Raw genomic sequence first — 27776 nt, forward strand, 5'->3', positions numbered from 1 at the left:
CCTGACAACAATGAAGCTTTTGCTCCTGTGATAATTCCACCCACAGACAGACAAGCCTTTCTTTTTCCCTTTCTCTTCCAAAGGCTCGAGTCATTTACATGAATATTATTACAGTGCAGACTGCAGCTGGCATAAACACTTATTCTGGTGAGGAGACATTGGGCCAGCTTGTGTCTGTGTGACGGGCCCGTGCCATGTGCCATGTTGGCTTAAACTCCAGAATGCCTCGCTGCTAAAGCTAAAGCTACTTCCTAATGTGACAGAGGAAAAAACAGACGGCGTTATCCCCGAGAGGCTGCAGAGGGTTTGATTTTCACAAGGAAAAATCTCTCCATTTAAATTTAGGGATAAACCCTTGAAGAATACGTTATTTTCTTATACGCGTGGGACCATTAGCAGCTCACTGAACCCCTGACTGGATGACACTGGTTTAAAAAGTTCCCCATTAGGACGCGGTAACTAAACCCAGGCCTTACAGTGTTCCTGGCACAGTGAACACGTGTCTCTGAACTCTGAACTGGTTTCATTCTTTCTTTTTGCTCACTGAGTGTAATCAAACTACTTCAGGTTTACAAACACACTGTTGTTGCTGTTGGCTGTGTAATATTGCACAACTGTCACTTTCTAGCTGATAACAGCTGGAGTTTGACCCCCATATTTGTCATTGCGTAACACGTAGAAAACAGTCGCATGGATGGAAGCTAGAGTGAGACTAGATCCCAGCTGGTGTCTCCAGGCACAGCACCAGTCTAGCCTAGCTCAGTTCTGTTCTTCAGTTTAGACATGCCCACGCAGTCGGTGCATCGACTCAGTGCCAAACAGAGAAGAATCCGACCCTCTGCATGCACTCCTTCACTTCATCCAGGAGTCTTCTCTGAGGAAAAACATAAAAACTTGCAGGTCACTATTTACCCGTGACATTAATGAGATGATGCTTAATGGCACCCCGTCCCCACCCAACTCCAAATCTCATCTCTGTGTTTGTCGCACAAAAGCTCTTCCCTGCATATTATCAAGTATAAAGGAGAAATCGTTAAGGCCTGTAGAGGGTTTCTTATGGAACTGAAGCAGTTTAAGCTTCGGGCTTTGACGGCTCTTGGTTATATTCAGGAAGCAGATCTTTGTTGGAGGGAATCACTGCTGAGACAGCGAGTAATTGTGGTTGTTCATACAATAAAGCCAGAACACAGTGACTAAAGATGTACTACAGATTATTAAACAGCCCTGAAGCACTGTGACACATCCACAGAGGTGGCGGTGTGCAGATGTTTGTCACGGTTGTTTATTCAGAGACCAGAGCTCACCCGACGCGTCACAGAGGAGCACGAATTTACAGCTTACAGTATGATGAATGCACATATATGTTGAGTCCATATATGCTGTTTCTATCCAGAGCTCGTCGTGCACAGAGGGCTTTATTTATTCATTACCCCCCCACTGTAGGAGGCTCCCACATGCCAAGGGACACATATTTGGGAGGCCACGTGTCAAAGAAATGGCTGAGTTGTTGGCCGATTTTCAGGATAAAGATCTTTAAATGTAACACAAGTGCTCTCTTTCCTCCTGTGCAGCATGAACTGAAAACACCCACACAGATGCAGAGGCAGGCATGCAGGCTGGAGAGGACAGGAGGGATTTTCCCATGCTGGCTCTGCAGTGGCTGCCCTAGATTCCACTGAACGATTGTCTCGCTGCAACTAGACTATTATTAGAGCTGTATTATCAGGAGACGGGGAGTGAGAGAAGAGGGAGGGGAGGCAATGCAGAGAAGAAAGCCCCGCCTTCTTTTTCCTTCAGTGTGTCCTCATATTCTGCTGAATATTCAACATTTAGTTCTTTATTTGGTTCCCTCAGAAGTCGGCTTCTCTGTTCCCATCAGGAGTTGATATTTCACACGAGGGTTGCAGAGCTGCAAGTGCAATGAAGTGTGTTACCTGTCTCACATCCATGGCTATGTTGTGTCTTTGCAACAACCCGTGCATTTTAGGCTTTGTTTGAGGTCTGCAGAAAGATTACCAAGTCTCCTTTGATAATTATCAAAGTTTAATTGCAATTAAAAATAAAATTCTTTGAAGTTCCAGAAAAGTGTGAAAGGCAGTTTAATAAAGTGTGACTACTGAACAGATCAGAGACAGGTGGCTTCAAGACTGAAGCTAAGAAACAAATTGGGTTTCCTGTCAGCAGCTCAGTTAGTTAGTTCATGTGGACTACACAGGTAAAAGGCTGCAGGTGCTTCTGGAGTTAAACTGTGTGTGTGTGTGTGTGTGTGTGTGTGTGTGTGTGTGTGTGTGTGTGTGTGTGTGTGTGTGTGTGTGTGTGTGTGTGTGTGTGTGTGTGTGTGTGTGTGTGTGTGTGTGTGTGTCAGTCTAAGGGATCTTACTCCTCGGGCATGTAGAGAGATGGTAGATGGATGGAAAACAAAGCAATAATAATAGAAAAGCAAACGCATGCGAGTAGAGCAGGGCGATATGGCCAAAAATATTTATCATGATATATATTTGAAAATTTGCGATAACGATATAACTGACGATATAATTGATGCGAGACAAAATACAACTCCACAACATTACTAGCGCAAAAAGACAACCTTCCATTTATTTTCACTTAAACAAGAAGCTGGTTTTTATGTACATTAAAGCTTTATAAAAATGTAACAGTGCAAATGCAAATTCCTTGCTGAAAGTTTAACCAAAAGGCATTTCCAGTAGAAATGGGCTGACATGTCCTGAGCATAACCATGTATAATATCCACTGAAGTTAAAAAGAGGTGCTTTGCAACATTAAACTGCAGTGTGCAGTACGTATTTTTTGGACCATAAGGTGCACGGGATTATAAGGCACATTAAGCGAAACAAAGCAGTCAGATAAGTCAAACTTTATTAAACTCATTCTTCTTGCTTCCTCCACTTCTGTACCAGTGATTCATTAATGTTGAATTCTCTGGCAGCTGCTCTATTCCCATGTTGTTGCAGTATATTAATGACTAACCTCGTATTGTGGATGGATTATCTCAGTTGTTCTCCTGACTGAAGTTTGGTCCGTTTACAGCATCCTGCCATGCGATTGCATTTGTCTCTAACCATGAAGAACCTTCACGTTAACTTTTATAAGTGGAAAAGTGTTAGCGTTCGTCCTCCAGCTTCACTGTTTATGTTATGCTAACATAGCTGTGTCGCTAGCGATCACGTAGCACATCCTTATATACCAGCTAGCCCAACTTCAGTAACCCTACAAACGTCACTGCTGTTTAGTTTCCTGTCTTCATTTATGTTGGAAGTGATAGCAGAGCTGTACGTTTGATTTTTTTCAGAAATCTCTCAGTCAGAACATGCTATATCATGCTTAGGTAACTAGCGAAACTAGCGAGCTAACTTCCGCTAGCTTCCTGCTAACTTCTAACTCCGTTAAATGTAATAACTTTTGTTTTCATGGATGCCTGGAAGTTAAACTTCATAGTTACACCTGGTAAAGCAGCAATGCTGATCGTTTTATTAAAGATGAAAGAATTGAGACAGTTTTTAACTCTTAGTGATGCTGCAGTGTTGTTTGACCTGAAGTCAAATATACGGAGTTTAGGACCCAGATTACTCCCAGATTTAAGAGCATCTTAGTCCGACAAATACGACAATAACGACGGCCGCTTGCATGTTCTGCAAAAAAATGTGCTTTGTTGTGTATCTGATGGACAAACACCAAACCAGTTACACATCACGGAAGTTGCACCATTTTTACAAACCAATTCTAGTTCCTCAACAATCGGCCATGTGCGTATGAAAACAAAGGCACTGCGCATGCGCGTTTTACTCATATTCTATCGCGATATTTCATTTTCCTATCGTTGCCTAACATTATACCGGTATTACCGTGAACGGTATAATATGGCCCAGCCCTACATGCGAGCCACCTCAGTGAGGTCGGGACACGTGCTCAGTCTCATGATGAGTCCAAAGAACCAGCAGTTCATCAAGCCCTACCACATACATGTCTTTAATACTGACTACAATAATAAATGATGAATATCATTAAGATGTTTATACAGGTCATAAAATCTCACCTTCTATATTCATTGTGTGTAAAGTGAAATGTTTCAGGCCTTCTTTTATCTTCTACGTGGTTTAGAGTAGAGATGGACCGATCCGATATTACGTATCGGTATCGGTCCGATACTGACGTAAATTACTGGATCGGATATCGGAGAGAAATAAAAAATGTAATCCGATCCATTAAATATCAAAAAAGCACCTCACAAAACTTGCGACATGGCGACTCGGCTCATAACCGTAGCACGTCGGAGCAGTGTGGTCACGTGATAGAGCCGCTGTGTGTGTTTGTAGCCTCGCTACCAAACCAGCATTTCATCTCCGAGGAAGTGATCCCAGAGAAGTAAAGCAAGTGTGTAAGTTCATCTCTGAATGTTTGTAAAGCATTCCAGCGTTAAGCTTAACAACCGATATATGGAGCGACTGCCTCTCTCTCTCTCCTGCTCCTACTTCAATCATGAAACTGATCAATGATCAGCTGATCGGCTTTTCTGTCGTGAGTCCGTCTCTCTTGTTTGTTTTTGGCCCACTTTGCAGCAGAAAGAGGAAACCAGCGGCTGAACAGCAGCAGCACGTTTAAGCTTGATCAGCTGAGTGAGGGGTGGTTCCCTATTTTTTTTTTTTTTTTTTTTTTTTTGCTGGGAGTTTGCAACCCTATTAGTCAGGTTTCTTAATATTTCTGCTAAGTTCTCTTTAAAACACCAGAACAGGGAGGATGGAGCAGGTTTAAGTTCATTAGATTGATCAGTTTTGCTGATCTATGAAATATTTTGGGTGCAGTGTGTTCTTTACATACAGGTGTAACAGAATAGCTTTAGTGTTGTTGTTTATTTAAACTTGAGTATGAACTTATCAAAATGCAGCAAGATATTAAAAAACAGTTTTATTGATTAAAAACCACAGTATATCGGATTCATATCGGTATCGGCAGATATCCAAATTTATGATGTCGGTGTCGGACATAAAAAAGTGGTATCGTGCCATCTCTAGTTTAGAGTTCATGAATATCATGAATCGAGTGTCTCACATTAGAATGTTTCGATCATATATTCACCTTTACCACAAATTACTGCTTCAAAGCGGCACTGCATGGAGGCAGTCGGCTGAAGTGTTACTGGGTTGGTCTTCCTCATCTTCCTCGTAGTTTCTCCTTAGGAAATGTAAAGAAACTGGCATCTGTGTATGTCAGCGCATAGAAAGATGAAGTGAATCCTCCTGCTGGACGGCTGCATTGACTGTAGACTTGGACCAGCAGCAGCAGATGACTCCACAAACAGACACTTCACACTGGTTCCTGTTTTGTGAACGACCCTCTGAAGGCTGTGGCCGTCTCTGTGCACCTCCTCCTACCACACGTTTCCCACACTGTCAACTTTCCTAATAATAATTAATAATTAATCTTCATCAGTGACCTTGTGTGGCTCAGCTCACCATGACTGTGGTTTCCTGCGCTGCACTAAACCCAGAGGTTCATGCTAGAATATTGTATTCATTTGAGATGTTGTGTTTTCAGGAGCTAATGTTGAAATTGAAAAGAAGCAGGCCTATGTCGTGCCTCCATGAACACGCGTTAGGATGTGTGACTGTCCTGTAAGCACAACACTACGCAGCTGTTTTCTCCTGGTTGCATTGGATCATATCTACAAACGACAACAATGTGATTTGTCTTGAAGCGTCGGCAGCACAGTCCCTCCTGGCTCCTGGGCCCACACATCTTTCACAAGGAGAGGAGTGGATGAAAGAGGAGAGCGGCAGGAAAAGCTGGGTCACTCTGCTCGAGGACGTTTGCTTTCCTTTATCTGTCTGTTGCTCACTCTACATATTTGTCTCAACCTTTTTCCACTTTCTTCCACATGTTCCCGGTTCCAGTTCTGTTGTGTTGCATGTGTCTGTGCTACGCATCGTGTCTGTTTCCAGCGTGGTGCGAGCAGAGAGAGATGACCTTCTAGAAGAAGGGACGTGGCTTCATGCTGTCATTGAGCATTACTTCAACTCATCTGCTCTCTTATTGCATCTCTCGCCTTCGTGTTATTTCTAACCCAGTGACCTTCCACAAAAGAGACACTCTCACAGAGTGCTGTCTGTCTCTGTGTTGGAGTTCGTTTCATTGTGAAGCACCATGTTGTTCAGTTGGTGACTGTGAATATAGATGATTGTTATTGAAGATGCTCAGTGAATCAGACTAGACCCTGAATGTTAACATTTTAACACATGCTTCCTCACAGAAAAGCGACGAAGTTTTATTTATAACTTGGGAGATCATAACCATCTGTGCTGCAGGGTAGACTGACACGTTTCAGCAGCTGCTTCATATATCTATGTGCCTCTTGGGGACCATCTCTGTGAAAGTCACCGTGCTGATTGATATTCTGTAACTCTAAAATGCTCCAGCATCATCTGTTGCTACGTGGCACCTTGGCTTCAGTATTGTAAGCCTGGTTCATGCTCAGTAGTTCACCTCTCTTCTTAGTATTTTTAGAACTCCTTGTTCTGTCACCACATACTGTTGACTGTTGATCATTGCTCTCAGGGGAATCCACAGTCCCCAGCTGATATGCTGTAGCTGATATGCAGATTTGTGTTCATGTAATGTGACACAGATTCACCTCTTCATGGTGCAAATTCACTGCCTTTGTATCTCTGCATTCTTCGGCCTGTTCATTCCCCGAGTCAGCTCTACGTGACCCTACAGTTTGTATGTAATGAGGCAAATAATGTCACAAACACACAAGTACTCAAAGTAGTATAAAGGATGGGCTTGTTCGTGGTGACAGATGTAACTTTTCTTTCTCCTGTTACTGCGGATGGAAAGGCTTGAGTTTAAATCTCCTTACTTGTTCTAAGTGTGTTTGTGTGCTTCCTCCTCTGTGTGTGAGGCCGTGGAGGTTCCAGGGGGGGGATAAAGAAGTCTTTTTAGCTTGGCTAGCATGTTTTCTCTCCAGTCAAGCTCAGTAAATCAGATTAGACTTTTTGGCAAGCAGAATAGTAGTGCGTGTGCGTGTGTGTGTGTGTGTGTGTGTGTGTGTGTGTGTGTGTGCGTGTGTGTGTGTGTGTGTGTGTGTGTGTGCGTGTGTGTGTGTGTGTGTGTGTGTGCGTGTGTGTGTGCGTGTGTGTGTGTGTGTGTGTGTGTGTGTGCGTGTGTGTGTGTGTGTGCGTGTGTGTGTGTGCGTGTGTGTGGACATGACTGTTTGGAGGGTAAGACTGGAGCTCAGACGGATCTAGAGGGAGATGGAGAGGAGAGGAAAGGAAGAGGGTGTAGCTGCTTGTGAAAGTTATGAAGTCATCAGAGGGGTAAAAACACTGAATCACTCTGTCGACTCTTTTCAAATGTTCATAGATAGTTTTCACTGTAATGAGAGAAAGGAAATTAAAGACAGAGTGCGTGATTTGTCCTGCAGTTACAATCACAAAACTCCCAGAAGGCTTTCAGTCTGCTGCTGCAGCTGTATGTGATGTTGTTCAAAAACATGAAGAGATTGTTTAGAATGGTTTACCTGCACGTTCATGTGTGCTTCCTGCAGTGCACTCGAGCAGTCTCATATGAAGGCCAAACCACTTCCACTCCATGCAAGGATGTGCATGTTTGTGCTTTATGCTTATGCATCTCAGTAAGTCCACTGGAAACACCTTGCTGCTGTCATCATGGTCATGAAGTGCTCTCTCAGTCACAACCTTTGTTCTCCTCTCTGTCTTCTTTCTTGTGTGTGTGGGTGTGTTTTCCAGCTTCCCCTGGTGCTCAGTTTAAAAAGCAGATTTGACTGCACTCCCCCCATTGGTTCTACATTTTCATGACTTGTGCTCATTGGCTGCCAGCGGCCGTCGGTGCAGCCAGCCAGAACGCAGCTCTGCAGCTGTTAGTGATGGGCAGATTATACTCTGCTGCACTGCTAAACACACCTCCAAAACAATCAGACACTAAAGCATCTGTACAGAGAAAATATGTGAGATTTTGATAAACTTTGCTTGTCCCTCTCTGCCCCCACCCTGCATCTGCTGTTGTTCTTGGCTGCACGCTCAAAGCTCTGAAATGTTTGAAGCTGAACGCTCAGCTGCACGTGAAAGGTGGAAACCAAGAAACACACACAAAGATTCAATAGGAAACTAGGTGTGTGTGTGTGTGTGTGTGTGTGTGTACATAGCCAGTGCTTAGTGCGACCTTCAGTTACTATAGCAACCAACTCACCAGACTCTCCATTTTCCAGTTTCTATGGTGTGTTTTCGTGACTGAGTTCTACATGTGTGTGCATCTGCATACGTCTGTGTGTGTGTGCATCTGCATACGTCTGTGTGTGTGTGTGTGTGTGTGTGTGTGTGCATCTGCATACGTCTGTGTGTGTGTGTGTGTGTGTGTGTGTGTGTGTGCATCTGCATACGTCTGTGTGTGTGTGCATCTGCATACGTCTGTGTGTGTGTGTGTGCATCTGCATACGTCTGTGTGTGTGTGTGTGTGTGCATCTGCATACGTCTGTGTGTGTGTGTGCATCTGCATACGTCTGTGTGTGTGTGTGCATCTGCATACGTCTGTGTGTGTGTGTGTGCATCTGCATACGTCTGTGTGTGTGTGTGTGTGTGTGTGCATCTGCATACGTCTGTGTGTGCCATGTCTTCCTTGCTGTGAACAGTAACACGTGCTCGCAGACGGATCGTCCCGACAGGGGAACAGACTGTGCAGCTCTCCTCCTCGGCGTTCCTTCTCCTGCAGCTTTGTCTAAATGCTCAGACGCCATGAGATGTGTTCATCTATCTGAGACGTCCCACGCGTGAGCTCCGGTTTGTGCGCTGCTGAGAGACGCAGACGGGTTCTGCAGGAACGTCTCACTCTCCCTGTCGTCGGCACGTCTCTTGTGCTCGACTGAGAGTGAAATCTCCAGATTGTAGAGCTGGATGAAGCAGATCGCTGAGGAGAATGTGACCCATCACGCTGATCCCGCACAGCGCACACACTCACATAGGTATTTGTTTAGAGATTCCAGTGGGTAAAGTCAAACAGGCCTCCCTGCTCCTCATTTGCTTGCTGACTGTTGTTCTCTTACTTGGATTCTTTGATGTTTATCTTAAAGCTGAGGTTTTACATACTGTAATAGTATTTAAATAAGTCATTCAAATGGAAACAGCTGTGGTGGAGACGTTTACCGATCATGCTGTGGACGGGAGGCGGGGCTGTTTAAGCTCTGCTGCCACGAGGACAGATACAAGAAATCTATAATAAATCTATAACTCTGCAATAAAACACTTTGATTTCTCGTTGTATTATTCCAACTCTGTGCTTTGACACCGTTTCCCCTGTGAGCTGATATCCTTAAATTCTATTTTGCTTTGTTTTGTTTTATCAATATTATTATTTATAACGATTGCTTTAGCTTATTATAAATGTACTTTTATATGGACAATTCAGTCTGTATGAGCTACTTACTACATGTTTTGTATCTTTAGAGGTGAATGTTCACTAGGGCTGCCACAAAACATTATTCTGATAGTCGACTAGTCACCGATTATTTTTGCGATTAGTCGACTAATCAGATCATCATCCATTGGACGCAAAACATATAGATTCTTGCACCAGCAGCATCTGCTCTACCATCATAATGATCACTATCATTAGCTTACAGCTTTAAGTGTTTAAGGTCTGTGCTAACTAAAAATAAAGACAAGATGATAGTTTATTCAATTTTAATGAAATCTGCAGATTGTTTCGGTGAAGTTTAATAAACTCCTTGCTATCTAAAATATAACAGGACACCGGAGTAAATTCTGGAGCATCTCACACTTCTGATAATCAGCTGTCTGCTTGACGTTTATTCAGCTGTGTAAAAACTATAACTTTAATCTCAGCCAAACCGATTTACTCAGGAACAAATAAAATATTAAAAAAGCCAAACAATAACATTTTTAAGTTATCTAAGTGACTCATATATATTTAACCTGAGTAGGAAAGACAGCGGTGGGTTTGAAAACGATTTGGGTGAGCCTTGCCCCGGCTAACTATTGAGCTAGTGGGTAACAGACGTCTCCGAAAACGTCGGAGCGCTTTTGAAAATATGCGGTGTCCTGATAAACTGAGCAGATATTTGAGGTTTACACAGCTACATTCTCGCCTGAAAATATGTTAAACGTTTATTTTGGGACCCAGAAAGAATAATAAGAGTAATATTAAAACTAACTAGCTGCCGCCATTGTTGGAAACTAAGCTGGGCTGCGCTATGAATTCTGGGACACAGCTGCTTCTTCTTCTTCTTCAGAGTTTAACGGCAGCTGGCATCCTTGTACATGCAGTGCTGCCATCTTCTGTTTCAGTCCGTTATTACACTCTTAAATCCTGCTACTTATTCCTGCGTCTTTTGGGATCTTACAAAGCTTCAAACGACGCGTCGACTATTAAATCAGTCGTCGACGATTTTGATAGTCGACGTAATCGTGACTAGTCGACTAATCGTGGCAGCCCTAATGTTCAGTGTCTTTGTCTTTCTGTCTGTCTCACTTTAAAGTGAAAATAGGATCCTGATAGCAAAACTCGATTGAAGTATGATAGATTTAGCTGTTTAGGTGAGTTTAATTGAAACACTGTCACTGTTCTGATCAGGCCAGCAGCTCATTTTCTCTGAGCTTTTGGTTTTATTTCATTCTAAGCCTGCTTCTCCTGAAGTTAGAAGGATGACTTGCCGTCTTGTTGAGTTTGACTGGATTCGTCTGTATATAGAATATTGAAAAGATGAGGTGAGGATTAGATTTGAAAACGAGTGATGAGTAAAAATGGTTGGATATGAGGACAATCATGTAATTTCTTTTATGACTGTATCTTAGCAGCACTTCTCTTTATCTCACTCGTTCTTCTCTGATCTTGTCACAGCTGTAAAATCACACGTGTGGTGATCAGTGTCCTATAGCACGAAGCGATAACGTTTCAGTTTGCCTTGTTTAAAGACAAACAGTGGTGGGTATCAGAGGAAACAGCTGGAACGACATTATCTCTTCAGTGGTGACAGAAGGTATGCATTTTAATGATCCTGATGATAATGACACCAGTATAATGATGAAACCAGTAAGAATGAATGATGACAGTGAGTAAACTGCTGCTTGTGCCCCAGAATGAAATGAAGGGAAAGCACTGAAAGAATCCGAAGTGGCAGACACACACCAGGATGGACGGATGATCACATGAGCAGGGAAGGGTGATGAGGGTGATGGTGTAAAGGAATGAGCACTACTCCACCAAACAAAATAAAGAAGGAGGCCAGTGTTGAATTTGAAGTGGAGGGTAAAAGTATGCAGCAATAAACAGATGAGTAATATGTGGCGATAAAACAGCAAGGGTAAACAAAGACGGCACGACAATGATGTCCTCAGCGTGTGCTGGCTGGGAGCTATCACTCAGTCGACTGCAGCAGTGCATTGTGGGAGACGGAGTGGGTGGGAGGCTGAATGAGGAGAGAGATGCACTCGCTGATCTCTCTTCCTCTGTCTCCCTGCTCGTGGAGGAAAGAGTGGGGGAGGGGGAGTAAATGATGAGGATGGAGAGAGAGAGATGATCACTGCACACACACAGACACACAAACATGTGCAACAGTCAGTCACTGGACTATCTTCTGATGTCAGCAATGCAGCGTTTGAATACTAAAGAGCGGCTGCAGACTGATCGCACGTGCTCTGTGTCTGCAGAGCTGGTCAGCGAGGCTCAGCTGTGCGACTGTCCTTCTACACTCAGGATCATGTTGCATTTGTCATGTTACTGTATGTCTTATGTTGTGTGGTGCCTGTCCAAATGTCTCTGCACTGCTGCTAAACATGATTTGTGTTGATACCTGCCTTTTATGGAAACATGCTTTGGCACACGTCGCTCTCTTCTTTCTTCCTGTTGGATTCGTGGTCGTTAACTCTGCCACTGTCCATGTTTTGTTGCTCCCGGCGTGCTGGTGTGTACGGCTGCTGCGGCCCAAACATTAGCACGTGTGTAAATCAACCTAACCTGAAGTCTGTCCCAGCCACGTGATTGGTTCTGTGGGGGGCTATTATGGTTGTCATTGGTCTGTCACGTTGTCTGTCCAAACATGGGTGACTGATCGCGTCATACTTATATCGAGGTTAACTTATTTCATGATAATTATCTTTATTGTTTATTATCCAGCTGTAAATCCTACTTATTTACATTGTATGTGAGAGATATTACTCTTTGTCCTTTTAACTCCTCTTCCTCCTCTTCCTGTGTGTAGCAGATGCTTAATGTGGGTCTTGATGAGCTAAACCAAACGATACTGATTGCGTTCATTTTATCGGTTATTAACAGTTTTTTGTGTGTTTTCCTTCTGCTGTGTTGTGTACAGGTTTATGTGGAGTTTGATGACCAGGAGTGGGACAAGAGGGAGTGGGTGAAGGTCTATGAGGATTTCCAGCTGTTTCTACTAGAGCATCAGCTGGTCTGGGCCAAGAGGAAGGAGTGCGCAGCAGCAGGAGGAGGAGGAGCAGGAGGCCTACTGCAGGGATCCAAGGCCAAACACATACAGTGGCCTGCCCTGGTAAGACCTGTGTTTGCTATTTATAGGCTGGGCACGGTAATGAGACTGGCCAGCCAAGTTGACTCTGCTGCATGCGTGGAGCTCCAAGTATTCTGTTCTCTCTGCACTTTAATCTGCTGCTCTGTGGATCGTCTCTGTGGTTTTGCATAAAGGTGTTGCTGTTTACAAGCTTTTCTATAAACTTGTTTGGCTCCTGCTGTTGTTTGCTCGGCGTGTCATGCTTTTCCGTTTCCTGTCAATCATCAGTGAACTGATGAAGTTTTAAGTTCTTCAGCTGCTCAGCTATGATTGCTCACAGCCAACATGCGTCCTCTGCAGCTGCTGTCCAGGGTTAGGTTTTCTGCACAGTCACCGCTGCTGCAACTGGTATGAACCTGGATTATTGTCGTTATCCACGTGGTCTGATTGTGTGGCACAAATGATTCTGTCACCATAAAAACTCATGTTAGCTTTATCTCATCTGGCTCTCTGCAGCAGGCAGCTAGCAGGTGTAGCTGCCTGCTGCATGATGATGACTGAACAATAGTGATGACAAACTGTTTCTTATGGATTATTATCTGTTTTCTTCTAATAATCTTTACACCCCGTGATCATAGCTGTGAGTTAGTTGATACAGATCAATAATACAGCACCATATTATGGCACAGTGGATACTTTGTTACTATGTTCACTGTTGTTGTGTTTACTGATTAAAGCCACAAACAAAGGCTGATTCCAGTGATTGTGACAATATGTCAACTCCTCCAAAATCTCTTTTAAATGAACTAATATCTGATTTTAAATTCATTTATGATCAGCAAGTGTGACGATCTGTGTGGAAGCAGCGGGTGTGACAGTTTGGTGTGGAGCATTCAGACGTGTGTTTACACAGCGGGGCAAACTTTCCAGGAGTGGACGTCCCAGCAGATTCAGAGTGCAGTGCTCCGAAACATGGAAAGACATAGACCTGGATCTCTGGCTCCGTGACCATGATAAATGTTCATGACAGTACACTTAAAAAAAGAAGAACATGGCAGCACAGCGTAGGTTTGCAAAGCTGTGTCTGAAAAATCCACAGGAGTCCTGGAACAATGTCTTTTGGCCAGACAAGGTCAAATTGGAGATGCTTGACCATGATTCCCAGTGCTTTGTTCAGCAGAAACCATCCATCTTCATCCGCTTTATCCGAGGCCGGGTCGCGGGGGCAGCAGCCTAAGCAGAGAGGCCCAGACCTCCCTCTCCCCAGCCACCTCCTCCAGCTTATCCGGGGGAACACCAAGGCGTTCCCAGGCCAGCCGAGAGATATAATCTCTCCAGCGTGTCCTGGGTCTGCCCCGGGGCCTCCTCCCACTGGGACATGCCTGGAACACCTCACCCAGGAGGCGCCCAGGGGGCATCCTTGTCAGATTCCCGAACCACCTCAGCTGGCTCCTTTCGATGTGGAGCAGCAGCTGCTCTACTCTGAGCCCCTCCCGGATGGCCGAACTTCTCACCCTATCTGTAAGGGAGAGGCCAGCCACCCTTCGGAGGAAGCTCATTTCTGCCGCTTGTATCCGCGATCTCGTTCTTTCGGTCACTACCCACAGCTCGTGGCCATAGGTGAGGGTAGGGACGTAGATCGACCGGTAAATTGAGAGCTTCGCTTTTACACTCAGCTCCCTCTTCACCACGACGGACCGGTGCAGCGTCCGCATCACTGCAGCTGCAGCCCCAATCTTAGTTTCTGTGGAGAATATGGTGGGGGATGATTTGGGTTGTTTTGCAGCAACAGAGCCTGGGCACCATGCAGTCATTGAGGTACAGATGGGACTAGTGCCTGATGTGCCTGACTAGTTAACTGGAGGACTAGTCTTGTCAGTCGTTTGTACCAGACTTACTAGTCCTTTAATCTAATTGGTTTACAGTTAAAATCAGCACCAGGTAAATTGTTGTCCTAAATGTTATGCAGCCATTTGCCATCAGATGGAGCACTGTAGTTGCTGTTCTGATCTTTTTGTCTGTTATTGTTAATTGTTGAAAGGCGAAAGAATGAGATCGCAGATATAAGTGGAGCCACTACTCCACATCGAAAGGAGCCAGCCGAGGCAGTCGCCTACTGGAGCAGGAGGCCCTGAGATGAGAGAACGCTGCGGCGTTCCCCGGAATAAGCTGTTGGAGGTGGCTGGCAAGAGGGAGGGTGTAGGTTTCCTTGCTTAGGGTGCTGCCCTCGCAACTCAAATTCAGATAAGCAGAAGGATATGGCGAGCAATTTGTTGTTGTGTTATTTGATGGTTACCTGAAGTCTGCTTGGGGAGGAGTCTAGGTAACCGAGAACCCCGCCTCAGACTTGCAAGTGCTAATCCTCCTGCCAGCTGCTTCACACTCTACAAGGGCTCCAGTAGCACAAGCACAGGCAGCAGGTCATCACTGGATAAAGTCAGCAGGGTTAGGAGAGGACTGAGCCCAACATCCTCAGTCTCTCAGCCAATGGCAGAGCCACAGAGATGGGCTTGGACTCAGTTTCACCTTAGTCAAACTACATTTGTCTGTAAGTGGCCTTCAAAGTGTGTGTAAGTGATCACGTGAGGCTCGGTCTGCTCTGCGGCTTGCGTCACTCACACACTTTGGTGTGGTGGCAGTGTGGTTACCGTGGTGTTTATGCCGCTGTCTCGATGTCGCACCACTGTCTGAGGAGATGATCCTGTGGGTCTGCTCGTGTTTTTGGCTTTGTCACTTATTGGAGGACTTGCTTCGGAAATGTTTGGCACTGATGTCATTTATTTTCCGACTGTGCTCTTTTCTCTGTGTGCGTACGAATGTGATTCACTGTTTTGGTTATGTAATAGAGTGCACGGTGCCATCTGGCACACACATTGTAGATAAGAGTTCAAAGACACGCACACTTTTTTCTGCCTCTCTTACTGCTCCTGTTTCTCACAGATTTATCACACCGTTGCTATTGCCATAGCAACAACATTGAAATATATACCTGATTGACCCGCTGCCCTCTGGTTGGCGCCTCAGGTCAGTCAGATCTGCAGACTCTCAAACAGCCACTCGGCCTGTCAGCAAACCTCACCAATCTGAGCCCTGGTCTGAGTAACCCTCACCACTCACACCGAGTCCTTTGCTTCCAAGCGCTTTGTTCTCCAGTGTGTGGCTTTGACTCGCCTTTAAAACCTCACGTGGGTCCTGCCTGAATTTTCAGCCCCAGCAGCTGCTGCTAGACAGAGACAGCATAGATGAGCAGGCCAGTGGACCCAGCAGATCGCTTTGTTGTTGCATAACTATCCGCACGCACACTTGGCTTTTATATCTCAGTGAGGACATGTAATTGACATAATGCCTTCCCTAGCTGCTTACCTGAACCCTAACCATAACCTAACTGTGACCCTGCTACTAAAACCACAATTTCAGCCTCAAACATGCCTTCAAAAGCTGTTTGACGGGCATTTGGACCATAAGGGACTGTTGGTCCCCACAAGTATAGTAACAGTTGAATTTTTGGTCCTCACAAGGATGTATAAGTGTGCACACAGACACACAGAGGGGCTGTTGCACTCATCAGTATTAATTCACTATTAATTACTGTCATTCATCTCTCTGTCTGGGCTTTTCTCAGTGTGGGTTTTTGGTTTCTTTTGAAGCTCACTCTGAGTTTACAGGACTGGACTGATTGTGTATTTGTGTGGTTCATACATGTGTTTGTGTAAGTCTGTTTGCAGAGCTGCTGTGATATGGGAGGATCTGCTAGTCTCACTGTCTCTGTGGGTGTCCACGTGTCCTCCAACCTATTGTACTGCTAATTAGGGCTGCACGATTAATCGTTAGAAAATCGCGATCTCGATTCATACTTGTGTGCGATCTCATTTCCAAATGACAACGATTAAAAAAAAAAAAAGACGACGACGATTGTAGCGCATTTTGATCCAGGACGTGCCAGGAACGACAGGACACATCGCTTTGTCTTTGTGTCTTTAACTGAAGACCGTTTTTTCCTCTTTTAATTTGTAAGACTGTGAACATACAGTGAAATAATACGTAAGCATCAGTATCAACATATTTTGTAAACAAAACAGAAGTTAGCAACATAGCTTTTCTTATGCTTTACATTCATCACTAACATCTTTCCTTATACGTTCAAATAACCTTTTAAGTAACATGAAAGTAACAAATCTTACAGAAAATGAAGTTGGACATTGCTTACTTACAGATTATGGCTCAACAAACTCCCCAACGATGTAAACTGGGCTTAAAGTTGTGCAGCTTGTTTTCTGCTCCATGCATTTTCTCACACTGCCTGCGTGAACTTTGCCTGCTGCTTACAACCCATCACCAAAGGGGGCAGTGTAGTGCACACCAAATAACCAAAGAAGAAGCCACAAACTGAAGGGGTAATACTGCCCACTATTGGGAAACCTGAGAAACCCAACCAAGCAAAGAAACCCAACCAAGCAAAGAAACCCAACCAAGCCACAAACAGAGACAAACGAAGTTGATGTGCAGTTAATAAGCGCAATAAATATTTATACTGGAAAAGAAAATCGTGAGAGAATCGTGATCTCAATTCTAAGCCAAAAAATCGTGATTCTCATTTTATGCAAAATCGTGCAGCCCTACTGCTAATATACTGAAATGCACATCTATACATAAGCTGCTGTCATCTCTATGTTTCATCTTCAGTATGACAGTAAAATGTGCATCAGTTTCTTCGAGGTCACTAGCAAGAGTTTGGATGAAGTTTGCAGATAATAATAATGGATTGGATTTATATAGCGCTTTTTCAAGGCACCCAAAGCGCTTTACAATACCACTATTCAGTCACTCTCACATTCACACACTGGTGGAGGCAGCTACAGTTGTAGCCACAGCTGCCCTGGGGCAGACTGACAGAAGCCAGGCTGCCATATCGCGCCATCGGCCCCTCTGGCCAACACCAGTAGGCGGTAGGGTAAAGTGTCTTGCCCAAGGACACAACGACCAGGACAGAGAGCCCGGGGATCGAACCGGCGACCCAACCCCCTGAGATACGCTTCCCAACCCCCTGAGCCACGGTCGCCCCAGATCCATGGAGGTGTGTAATTATTCACTGAAGCTGTGGTGTGGAGACCTCCACAGACGCCAGATCGTTCTGTGAGCTGTCAGATTATTAGATGTAGAGAACAAAGGCAGCGTGATGAGCAGAAGTCGACCCAGCCGTAAAGGAAAATTGTGTGTGAGAGTATTAATAGAATATGAATTGCTGGTAGTAGTAACAGCTGTAGGAGGATCCTGCAGTCTGATAGCCATATCTCAAGTGTTAGCTCCATTCAAGGCTTAAATACATGCCTGTTTTTGTGTTAGAGAGCTGCTGAGTAAAAAAGCTCATTTCCTGCCTCCACTCTTTCTGATTTTATGATCTCATAGATCCCAAAGTTTCATTTGATGTTTCTCTTTTGTAATTTCTTATTTGCATTGTCTGATGATAAATGTGAAGAGTGTCTTTGTAAGCTCCACATTCGTCTTGCTTTCAGCCTGGGGGTGTAAACTCCAGGTCCACACCAGGTACCCTCTCCCTGTTACATCATTTGGATTTGAACCAACACTTAACAGAAATCCCATTTATGTAGTTGGATACCGTTGTGTCTGGGTCACAGCCCAGTTACTGACACACATCCAATTATACACAAGGACACAATGTCTCGTTGTTGTAGAGCTGGGCGATAGAACGATAACGATATGTATCGCGATATAACTTTTACTCGATAGAGAAATTAAGCTATCGCGATAGACCTCGCCGCTCTTGTCCTCTTAAAAAAAAAAAAAAAAAAAAAAAAGGTCAGCCAATCCAAATTCAGTAGCGCAGAGCCGAACCAATCACAGCCGCAGCGTCACGTCGCGTGACTTGTTACATACAGCACAAGTGCCAAGCCACACGTGTGTTTGTTTGGGAAGCAGCTAGCGGGTAATGGAGGAAATGAGTGTGCCGACTAGAAAAATCAACCGAGCGTGACCGAAGAGAAAACAGATGATGGTTCCAACGCCGGAGAGATTGTCGAACGGAAGAGCCATAGAAGTTCCGTAGTGTGAAGGTATTTCGGCTATTTCAAGTCTGACAAAAAACAGAGTAGCGTGCACTGTAAATGTGCCGAAAGCAAGTCTGGAAATACAATAAACTGGTGCATGCGTCACACTGTGCGCCACGTTATTGTTTCGGTGAAATGAATTTCTACAATACTGTTAATTCTACTCTCTGCAGTGTTTAAATGCTTACATATACACACAGTTACTGTCCCTCCACACATACGACTCGGTTCTGCTTCTATGCCCCAGCTTTGTTTACTTTTTCCCACCGAGGCTTCTAGACTTCTGATTGGCCAACATTTCTGCACGGTTAGGAATCTAGCGCCACCTGCTGCTTTGGCATGTTCATAGCAGCGTTTTCCTTCATTTCTGCCTTTATGTGTGGACGAGATTATTTTTTAAAACGAAAACGGAAAATCTCCGTTTTCAAAAATACCCGTGTACGTGTGGACGTAGCCTCAGTCTCTGACTGGAAGCGCTGATTCGTCATTCGGCTTTTGTCAGACTAAAGTAACTGTTAAAACTGTTTGAAAAGCTAAGCTATACAACAAGGAGAGATTGAGAATTTCCTTTTAGTTCTCAGTTTATTTGATATTGACAAAAGTTAGTCAGTTTTGTCTGTTCTTCTGTAAAACAAACTAAGATTTATTTTTAGAATTAATATTTTGTTTCTAAGTGGAATTGACAATTTAGTCTGTTTTGTTTGTTCTATTTTGAAACTTAAACGCTTTAGCGGCTGCCTTTTGTGTAGTTTGCAATATTTGCCTTTATTTATCTGAAAAAGTCTCATGTTCCTTAAGTACATCTACCCTGTTGAACTTATTATGGGAAATAAATATTTAAATAAAAACAAGCTGCTGATTATTTCACATTTTACTTGTGAGCAACGGCACATTTAAATCTTACAAATATAGTTATTTGGCTTATATCGTGATAGATATCGTTATCGCCTGAAATGAAAAAAACATATCGTGATATGAAAAAATCTCATATCGCCCAGCTCTACGTTGTTGTAATAAACTTTACAATAACAAGAAAATGTTGCATATTCATTACATGCCATGCTGTTGACCTATTTGGCCTGTTTCCCTGTTGGCAGTGAAACAAAAAGCCAGCAATGCCTTTATGATCTGTTAAAGGCACATAAATGCATAAAACTGGTTATTTTATTCTATAATGGTAGGTTTAACTGTTCAGTCAGTTTGGGTCTCCTTTCAGAAGCGTCTCAGTAGCCTGTGTGTACATATAATTGTTTGAACTGATGAATCTGCAGTTGTTTACACGTGGCTACAAGAGATCCTCCTAACTTATGTAAATCTTTGCTTCTTACATCCTGCTCCTTGGACCCGTTGTTCTGAGTATTGGTCCATCAATGACTGCTGTCAAACTGCCAGCTGTTGCAAATCATGAACACTAATGAGAAGTTAATAGGCCTTTGTCTCGTCAAGTTACAAGACATGTTTGTGTAGCTATATGTGAGCCTGCATATACACTGTTGACTGTGTTGAGTTCAAACTTGTGCTCCTACTTCTTGAGTCTGTGTGCTGTACCATCGTCCACCCTGGAACAAAGAAATATGACAAGCCCAGAGTTAACTTGCATTCATGTTTATGATGACTGTGTGTAAACTTCTGACCACAACTGTGCATGAGGTGAACATGCCTGAGACAGGACCTGCCACAGGCTGCATGTTTAGGGTCTCTCATGTTGTAGAGTTCCCAGTGACCCCACCCAGCCCATAACTCACCAAGACAGTCCCCCCCCCCCCCCACACACACACACACACAGACATTTGGCTTTCATTTAGCTCTCTTGTGTTTACTTTGCTCTGTTTTCCTCTGGCTGTATGTTGCTCTCCTCTGGTCTCCCATAGATACAGCAGAACAACACTGTCTGTGTCTCTGTTGCGTCTCATCTCACCCCCACTCCCCTGTTTTGTTTTGGGTTTTTTTTCCTTTCTCAAAATTACCTCAGTGAGGGCTTTTAATTTAGCATTTAGTGAAGAAAAGCGGAACACCACACATAAGGTTCATGGCTGTAGTGGAGGAGAGGGTGAGGTAGAGGCAGATGATCTGCAGAGGCGACCCCTCATGGACCAGCCCAAAAAAGGAGGTCTGCATATAGTGCAAGTATACAGCTTCTTATCTGAACCTGCATCCTGGTCACATAATCTTGGTAAAACGACAATATGGGGGAATATAGTTTGGTCAGATAAACCCAAATTGAATGCTGTGATACACACCATGTTTGGTCAAAGGCCTCAGCCTAAAACACCATACCAACAAGGTTTCAACGAGGCGTTGATTCCAGTTTGTAACTTTCAGAGACAGAACGTAAAGCTGCGACTCAGTCACCTGACCTGAATCTGTGGGAAGAACTACAGCTCATAGAAGGATCCCACGCTGGGACTGTGTGGTGAGTGGGTCACACCTGAGCTGGGACTGGTTTCTCCATACAGAATAAATGTCGATGTGTTCAATACATTTTCCCTGTGTCACTTCTCATTCTTACACATTATTTATTTACATCTATGGTTTCTTTTCGTTACATGTGGATTGAAAGTGTTGTTACTGACATAATAATCTCATGTCAGTGGCACCTTTAGAAATATGTTTACTTAGAGAACTGGTGGCATGCAGCACGAGTCCTGACAGGGACTAGAAAGAGAGAGCAGATTTCTCCTGTGTTGGCTTCCTGTTAAATCCAGAATTCAAAATCCTGCTCCTCACATACAAGGTCTTAAATAATCAGGCCCCATCTTATCTTAATGACCTTGTAGTACCATATCAGCCTATTAGAGCACTTCGCTCTCGCTCTGCAGGCCTACTTGTTGTTCCTAGAGTATTTAAAAGTAGAATGGGAGGCAGAGCCTTCAGTTTTCAGGCCCCTCTTCTGTGGAACCAGCTTCCAGTTTGGATTCAGGAGACAGACACTATCTCTACTTTCAAGATTAGGCTTCAAACTTTCCTTTTTGCTAAAGCATATAGTTAGGGCTGGACCAGGTGACCCTGAATCCTCCCTTAGTTATGCTGCAATAGACGTAGGCTGCCGGGGGATTCCCATGATGCACTGGGTGTTTCTTCACTCACTATGTGTCTGTCACTGCTTCACTTCTTCCTGAGGAGTTTCTCCTTCCCACCATTGTGACACTGCTTGATCACAGGAGGTCACCTGATTGTTGGGGTTTTCTCTGTAACATTAGAGGGTTTTTATCTTACAATATAAAAATCACCTTGAGACATTTGCGATTGATTTGGCACGAGAACAGCACAACTGAACTGAGATAAAACGTCATGATACATGGATACTTTTACGGTCTTTCTCTGCCTCTCATTGCAGTCGTACAAATGCTTGATTAGGTTCTTCTTGTGGACACAAATGTAACGTCACCCTGCTCAGCACAGTGATTTTCATGTGCCACAATCGTCACTTTGCTCTAAAAATACTGCTTTACAGTATCGCAGTGAAGACAGAGCGGACTAATGAGACTAAAATCTGATACTTCATTGTGTTGGTTCCAGTCTTTTACACGCCTGGAGCTCAGCACCATGAGCTCCTCCACAGTGAGAGTTTAAGACGTGGGAACAGCATTAACTTTATGAATTACTTCTGGTTGTACCCCAGGAGGTAGAGGAGGTCGTGGCTGGTGGTTTGATCCTTGGCTGCACCAGTCTAAGTATAATTGGGCTAGATACTAACCTCCTAACCTCCAGCTGCTCACCGATGCATCCGCTGGTGTCTGAATATTGGATAAAAAGCAGAGAAATAAAAGAACCACATACCTCAATAATTACACCCTAACATGGAGACATGACGAGTCAGGAACAGTTAATGATGAAATAATTAATCATTGGCAGATTTGAGCTGAAAATAAGAATTTTGCTGCAGTAAATGTGCCTCTTGTACTTGCATGTACTTTAGTAATTGGACCTGCTGTGCGACAAAGCTCATCCTCAGTGTCCAGCCTAAAACACGACCAGGAGATGATCTTTCAGAATCAGAATCAGAATGGGGTTTATTGCCAAATGTTGAGCAGGTTTACAACATTAGGAAATTGCTGCGGTGCTTCAGTGCAAACATACTGTCATAAATAGCACTTAAATAGACATGGAAAAAAATAAAAGTAGGGATAAGAATTAAAAGTGCTACGTGGAAAGATATGTGCATGGCATGAGATATACATGAGATATATTCATGAGAATAAGAATTAAGAGTGCTACGTTGAAAGATATCTGTTGTTTTCTGTTGTTTTCCCTCCCATAATGGTCGTTACACATGGAGGTGTGGGAGAAAACAGCTTCATTCTGTGCCTGAATGCCTCCTGTTTGACAGAGATGGAGCACCGGTGCTGCAGCTACTTTGCAAATGTGCTGCTCACACTACACTTGTGTGCAGACACACATATAGCTTGTTCCTGTGATTGTTTTCTGCTGAGCCCAGAGAAAAGTGACCTTTAGGTGCCATTCCTCTTTGTCTGTGAAAGCATGCCTCGTCCTGCATGTCTGCTCATTACATGTAAATATAACAGCTGCTCCCAGGCTGCACTGTTGTATGGAAGAAAAATGTACACATCTAAATACGGTCACACACACATACAGCTGTGCATTCCTCTCACTTTGTTGTTGTTAGCAGGACTGTAGATGAAGCGCTCATCCTCCTGTGTGCATGCGTGCTGTGGGAAATAAGTCTTATGGCACATCGATGGCAGTTTTTCCAGGTGAACTTTTATGTGAGACAGGATTTGCTTTTGCCTCTTCTGACTGTACTTCTCTGCTTCCATACAAACACAATTAAACATTTTAAGGGTTGAACATCTTCACTATGTTGCATGTTTTCCCCAACCGTGTGTTTCTGTGACTTCACTCTGCTGTTTGCAGTTAGCAAACACTCCTAAACGCTTCTTTGAAACATGGTGCACAGTGTTGTAGGATGGATTATTGTGGACGGATTATCTCAGTTGTTCTGCTGACTGAAGTTTGGCCCATTTACAAAAATCACAGAACCAAGTTAAACAGACAGACCTGTTGAATTCTACAGTGATAGAATAATAATAATAATGATGATAATGCTAATGAGAATAATAATAATGATGATGATAATGCTAATGATAATAATAATAATAATGATAATGATGATGATAATGATGATGATGATGATAATGCTAATGCTAATAATAATAATAATAATAATGATGATGATAATGCTAATGATAATAATAATAATAATGATAAAGATGATGATGATAATGCTAATGCTAATGATAATAATAATAATAATGATGATGATGATGATGATGATAATGCTAATGATAATAATAATAATAATAATAATGATAATGATAATAATGATAAAGATGATGATAATAATGATGATGATGATGATGATAATGATGATGATAATGATGATGATAATAATAATGATGATAATAATGATGATGCTAATGATAATAATGATGATGATGATGCTAATGATAATGATGATGATAATAATGATGATGATAATGATAATAATGATGATGCTAATGATAATAATGATGATGATGATGATAATGATAATAATGATGATGATGATGCTAATGATAATAATGATGATGATAATGATAATAATGATGATGATGATAATAATGATAATAATGATGATGATGATAATAATGATAATAATGATGATGATGATGCTAATGATAATAATGATGATGATAATGATGATGATAATGATAATAATGATGATGATGATAATAATGATAATAATGATGATGATAATGATGATGATAATGATAATAATGATGATGATGATAATAATGATAATAATGATGATGATGATGCTAATGATAATAATGATGATGATAATGATGATGATAATGATAATAATGATGATGATGATGATAATAATGATAATAATGATGATGATAATAATGATGATAGTGATAATAACAGAAGGATATTGCACAGAAATGTCTCAAATATTTTCGATGTACCTGACAGGAGAGAGCGTCGTGTTAACCACAGCACATTTCCATCCACCTGTTTCTATGCAAATTTTCAGTCTGCTGTCCAAAGCAGAGGCTGGAAATGCAAACAGCCCAAAGCCTCAGTAAGGCCAAAATTGATTTTATTTTTCATTGTGGTTTGATGGGCTCAACACGTCCAAGAAACAACTGTGGTTTCCTCCGTCAGGCCTGAGCTGAGGTGTTGTTCTTTGTTTGGTTTCTCTTAAAGGAAATGAAGCAAGAAGAAGGATATATATTATAATTATATAATTATAATATATATCCTTCTTAAATAATATATAATTTTATATTAATTGCTTCAAAAGAGGATTTATGGGCTTCATAGGTTTTATCACTTTGAAGCTGATCAGAGGTCATAAGTGACAGTAACTGGGCAGCCCTCTAGTGTATTTACTACCCATGGCCATTTAAACTTTAAGATGTGTGGTTTACTTGAGCACCTGCACATTTCACATTACTGTAAGGTGCTGAATCTCACTAACATGTCGTGGTCATGCTCGTCATCTCCTGTGTGTCGGCCTCTTTGCTGAGGTCATGCTTACTTCCTGGTTTTGCACTGAGCTTTGGCTGGAGCTCGTTAGTGCCACCATGTCTTTGTGTCCTTTCACTCTGTGATGTTTTAATAGTAAGTGTCAAGGTTTTAGTTTTTGTCTCAACTAAAGAAAATAAAAATGACCATTAATAGTTCTGTAAAAGTATTGTTTCTGTGTAAATAATAAATGACAGTGAATAGTATTGCATGGATTTGTTATGTTGTTGGTTTTCAGTGTGTATGCTTTCAGAGTGTGTCGACTGAACTTGTAGTTCAGCCTCTCAGGGCTTTTGATTATTGTTGTTAGAGCCGCTGGTCTGTAGTCCCTGAGACAGTTTACACCAGGATGTTGGGAGTTGGCACTGTCGTGGATATCCTAAGGCAGGTGGGGATAGTCCACTGTGATGAAAAACACCTGTGTCAGTTTCACAGCACCGTCCTGGAGGACTGGGCCAGGATCTGTGCATTTACATCACAGAGGGAGTTTGTGGCGTCCACAGTGTTTGATGAGGACATCTTAGACATGTTGTGCACACTTCCAGTGTCCCACTCTTAAACTGGTGTAGTAGAAGGTGTTGATTGTCTTTGAATAAGTTAAGTGGTAAATCGACTGGTTCCTATTCAGCACGTTTCTGCTCTACCTGAGCACTCGCAGCACCAGCGCAGCTTCACTCAGTGTGACTGAAGCTGTTCAGAAGCTGCATTTGGCCTCAGTTATTCAATTCAATTCAATTTTATTTATATAGCGCCAAATCACGACAAAAGTCGCCTCAAGGCGCTTCATAGATACAGAGAAAAACCCAACAATCATATGACCCCCTATGAGCAGCACTTTGGCGACAGTGGGAAGGAAAAACTCCCTTTTAACAGGAAGAAACCTCCAGCAGAACCAGGCTCAGGGAGGGGCGGGGCCATCTGCTGTGATTGGTTGGGTGAGAGAAGGAAGACAGGATAAAGACATGCTGTGGAAGAGAGACAGAGGTTAATAACAGATATGATTCAGTGCAGAGAGGTCTGTTAACACATAGTGAGTGAGAAAGGTGACTGGAAAGGAAACACTCAATGCATCATGGGAATCCCCAGCAGCCTACGTCTATTGCAGCATAACTAAGGGAGGATTCAGGGTCACCTGGTCCAGCCCTAACTATATGCTTTAGCAAAAAGGAAAGTTTGAAGCCTAATCTTGAAAGTAGTTTGTGTTGTGTTAACAGAGTTAGAAACAGGGAAACGTGATTGGACTGGCACATTGTGGAAGAGGAGACACTTTAAAGACATTATACAGAAGATTTAAAAAATTGGTGCAATATTTAAACACAGTTTGAGAGAAATCAGATGAAGTTTCTGCAGTACTGTAGTAGGAAAGTCCATCAGTACACACACACAGCTCGTGGCGGCTGTGTTCATCCACAGAGGGTTGTACTGTTCTGGCTTCTCCACAGTGACACACTGCACCCTCCACCCCCTGCCCACCACACTCCTCCACTGACACGACCCTGTTACTGAAGCAAAATGCCAGCGTTACACAACAGCAGAGGAAATAATGAAGCAATCCTGTTACATGGCCTCTTGGCACACACGCGCCTGATATCAGCCATCTTGAACAAAACACACATGCACATAAAGGCTTTCAGCTGAACTATTTTTTGTGTTCGTTGGCATACGTGGTTACATTTTAGCTTTTAAAAAGCAGTTATTAGCTCCGTCATCCAGCTGTGACATGTTTTGATTTATTTGGTACAGTTCTGCTGTGAGCTCCTCCAGCTCTGACACGAAAACACATCTGACACCACAGAGAGATCCAGCCGGGAGCAAGACAGCATCACTGAGAGAGACAGACCGGTGTTTAAAGGGTGAGACAGGGACTGATGTTCTTCAGAGTCTTAGTTGTCCTGGGCTGTACGTCTGTCTGCTCAGCCTCTCTGTGTTCACATTAAACCCTCTGTTGCATCTCTGATCCAGCTATTACATCATCTCTGTATCTACCAGGAGCACTGTGTGAACTCATTAAAGAGCCTCACTGCAGACTGCCTTCAAAGATCTAGTGAAATCTATTGGCCACATGATACAAGAGGGAGGGGAGAGTTTACTGGTTGGTGGGGTAAGGAAGGTGAACGTGTGTGTGTGTGTCTATATAGAGAGATAGATGGATGTAATTTTTCTGAAGGCTACTTATAAGACACATACTTTGATAACTAACAGTTTCTCACATTTCTATAGCCAAATACAAAGACGTAAATGCTTAAGATGTTTTGCACAGCATGGTAGTAGTGGTGAAATAATGAGATGGAGGTCATGAAGCATGAGGTAGAAGTAGTGAGTTTGTGTTGAAACATTGTTTACATGGTTTGCCAAACGGACTGATCTTGTTGTGATTTATGACAGAAACCTGGAGGCACATTTATAAAGTGCGCTCTGAAGTCGTTGGTTATTAGTGTGTGGTTCACGACACTGGAGCTTTACTTTTGAAGCCTGTTTCCGTGTGAGCCCTTCAGATGAATCATCTTCATGAAGAATGAAGTTTAAGGAAATACGAATAGAGAAATGCTGTCTGAGTCTGAGTCTCATTTTTTTAATTGTAATGTTGGTCAAATGTTTTGAATCGTACATGTTGCACTGATGTCTACATGTTGCATGTTTCATGAGTCTGTTGAAGATATTTTGTCTAG

At 43.0% G+C, this 27776-nt stretch overlaps 1 protein-coding gene across 4 annotated transcripts in view; it reads left to right on the plus strand.

Annotated features, from left to right (window-relative positions):
- jmjd1cb (jumonji domain containing 1Cb) overlaps positions 1-27776 on the plus strand; it is a 116599-nt gene that overhangs the window by 39972 nt on the left and 48851 nt on the right. For all 4 annotated transcript variants that reach the window (XM_080305680.1, XM_026177542.2, XM_080305681.1 and 1 more), the window contains exon 2: positions 12359-12550. In XM_080305680.1, the coding sequence (XP_080161806.1) occupies positions 12359-12550 (192 nt within the window). The remainder of the gene's footprint in view (positions 1-12358; positions 12551-27776) is intronic.

The sequence above is a fragment of the Astatotilapia calliptera genome, chromosome 8 (assembly GCF_964374335.1).
Source record: "Astatotilapia calliptera chromosome 8, fAstCal68.1, whole genome shotgun sequence".
Classification (NCBI taxonomy): Eukaryota; Metazoa; Chordata; class Actinopteri; order Cichliformes; family Cichlidae; genus Astatotilapia; species Astatotilapia calliptera.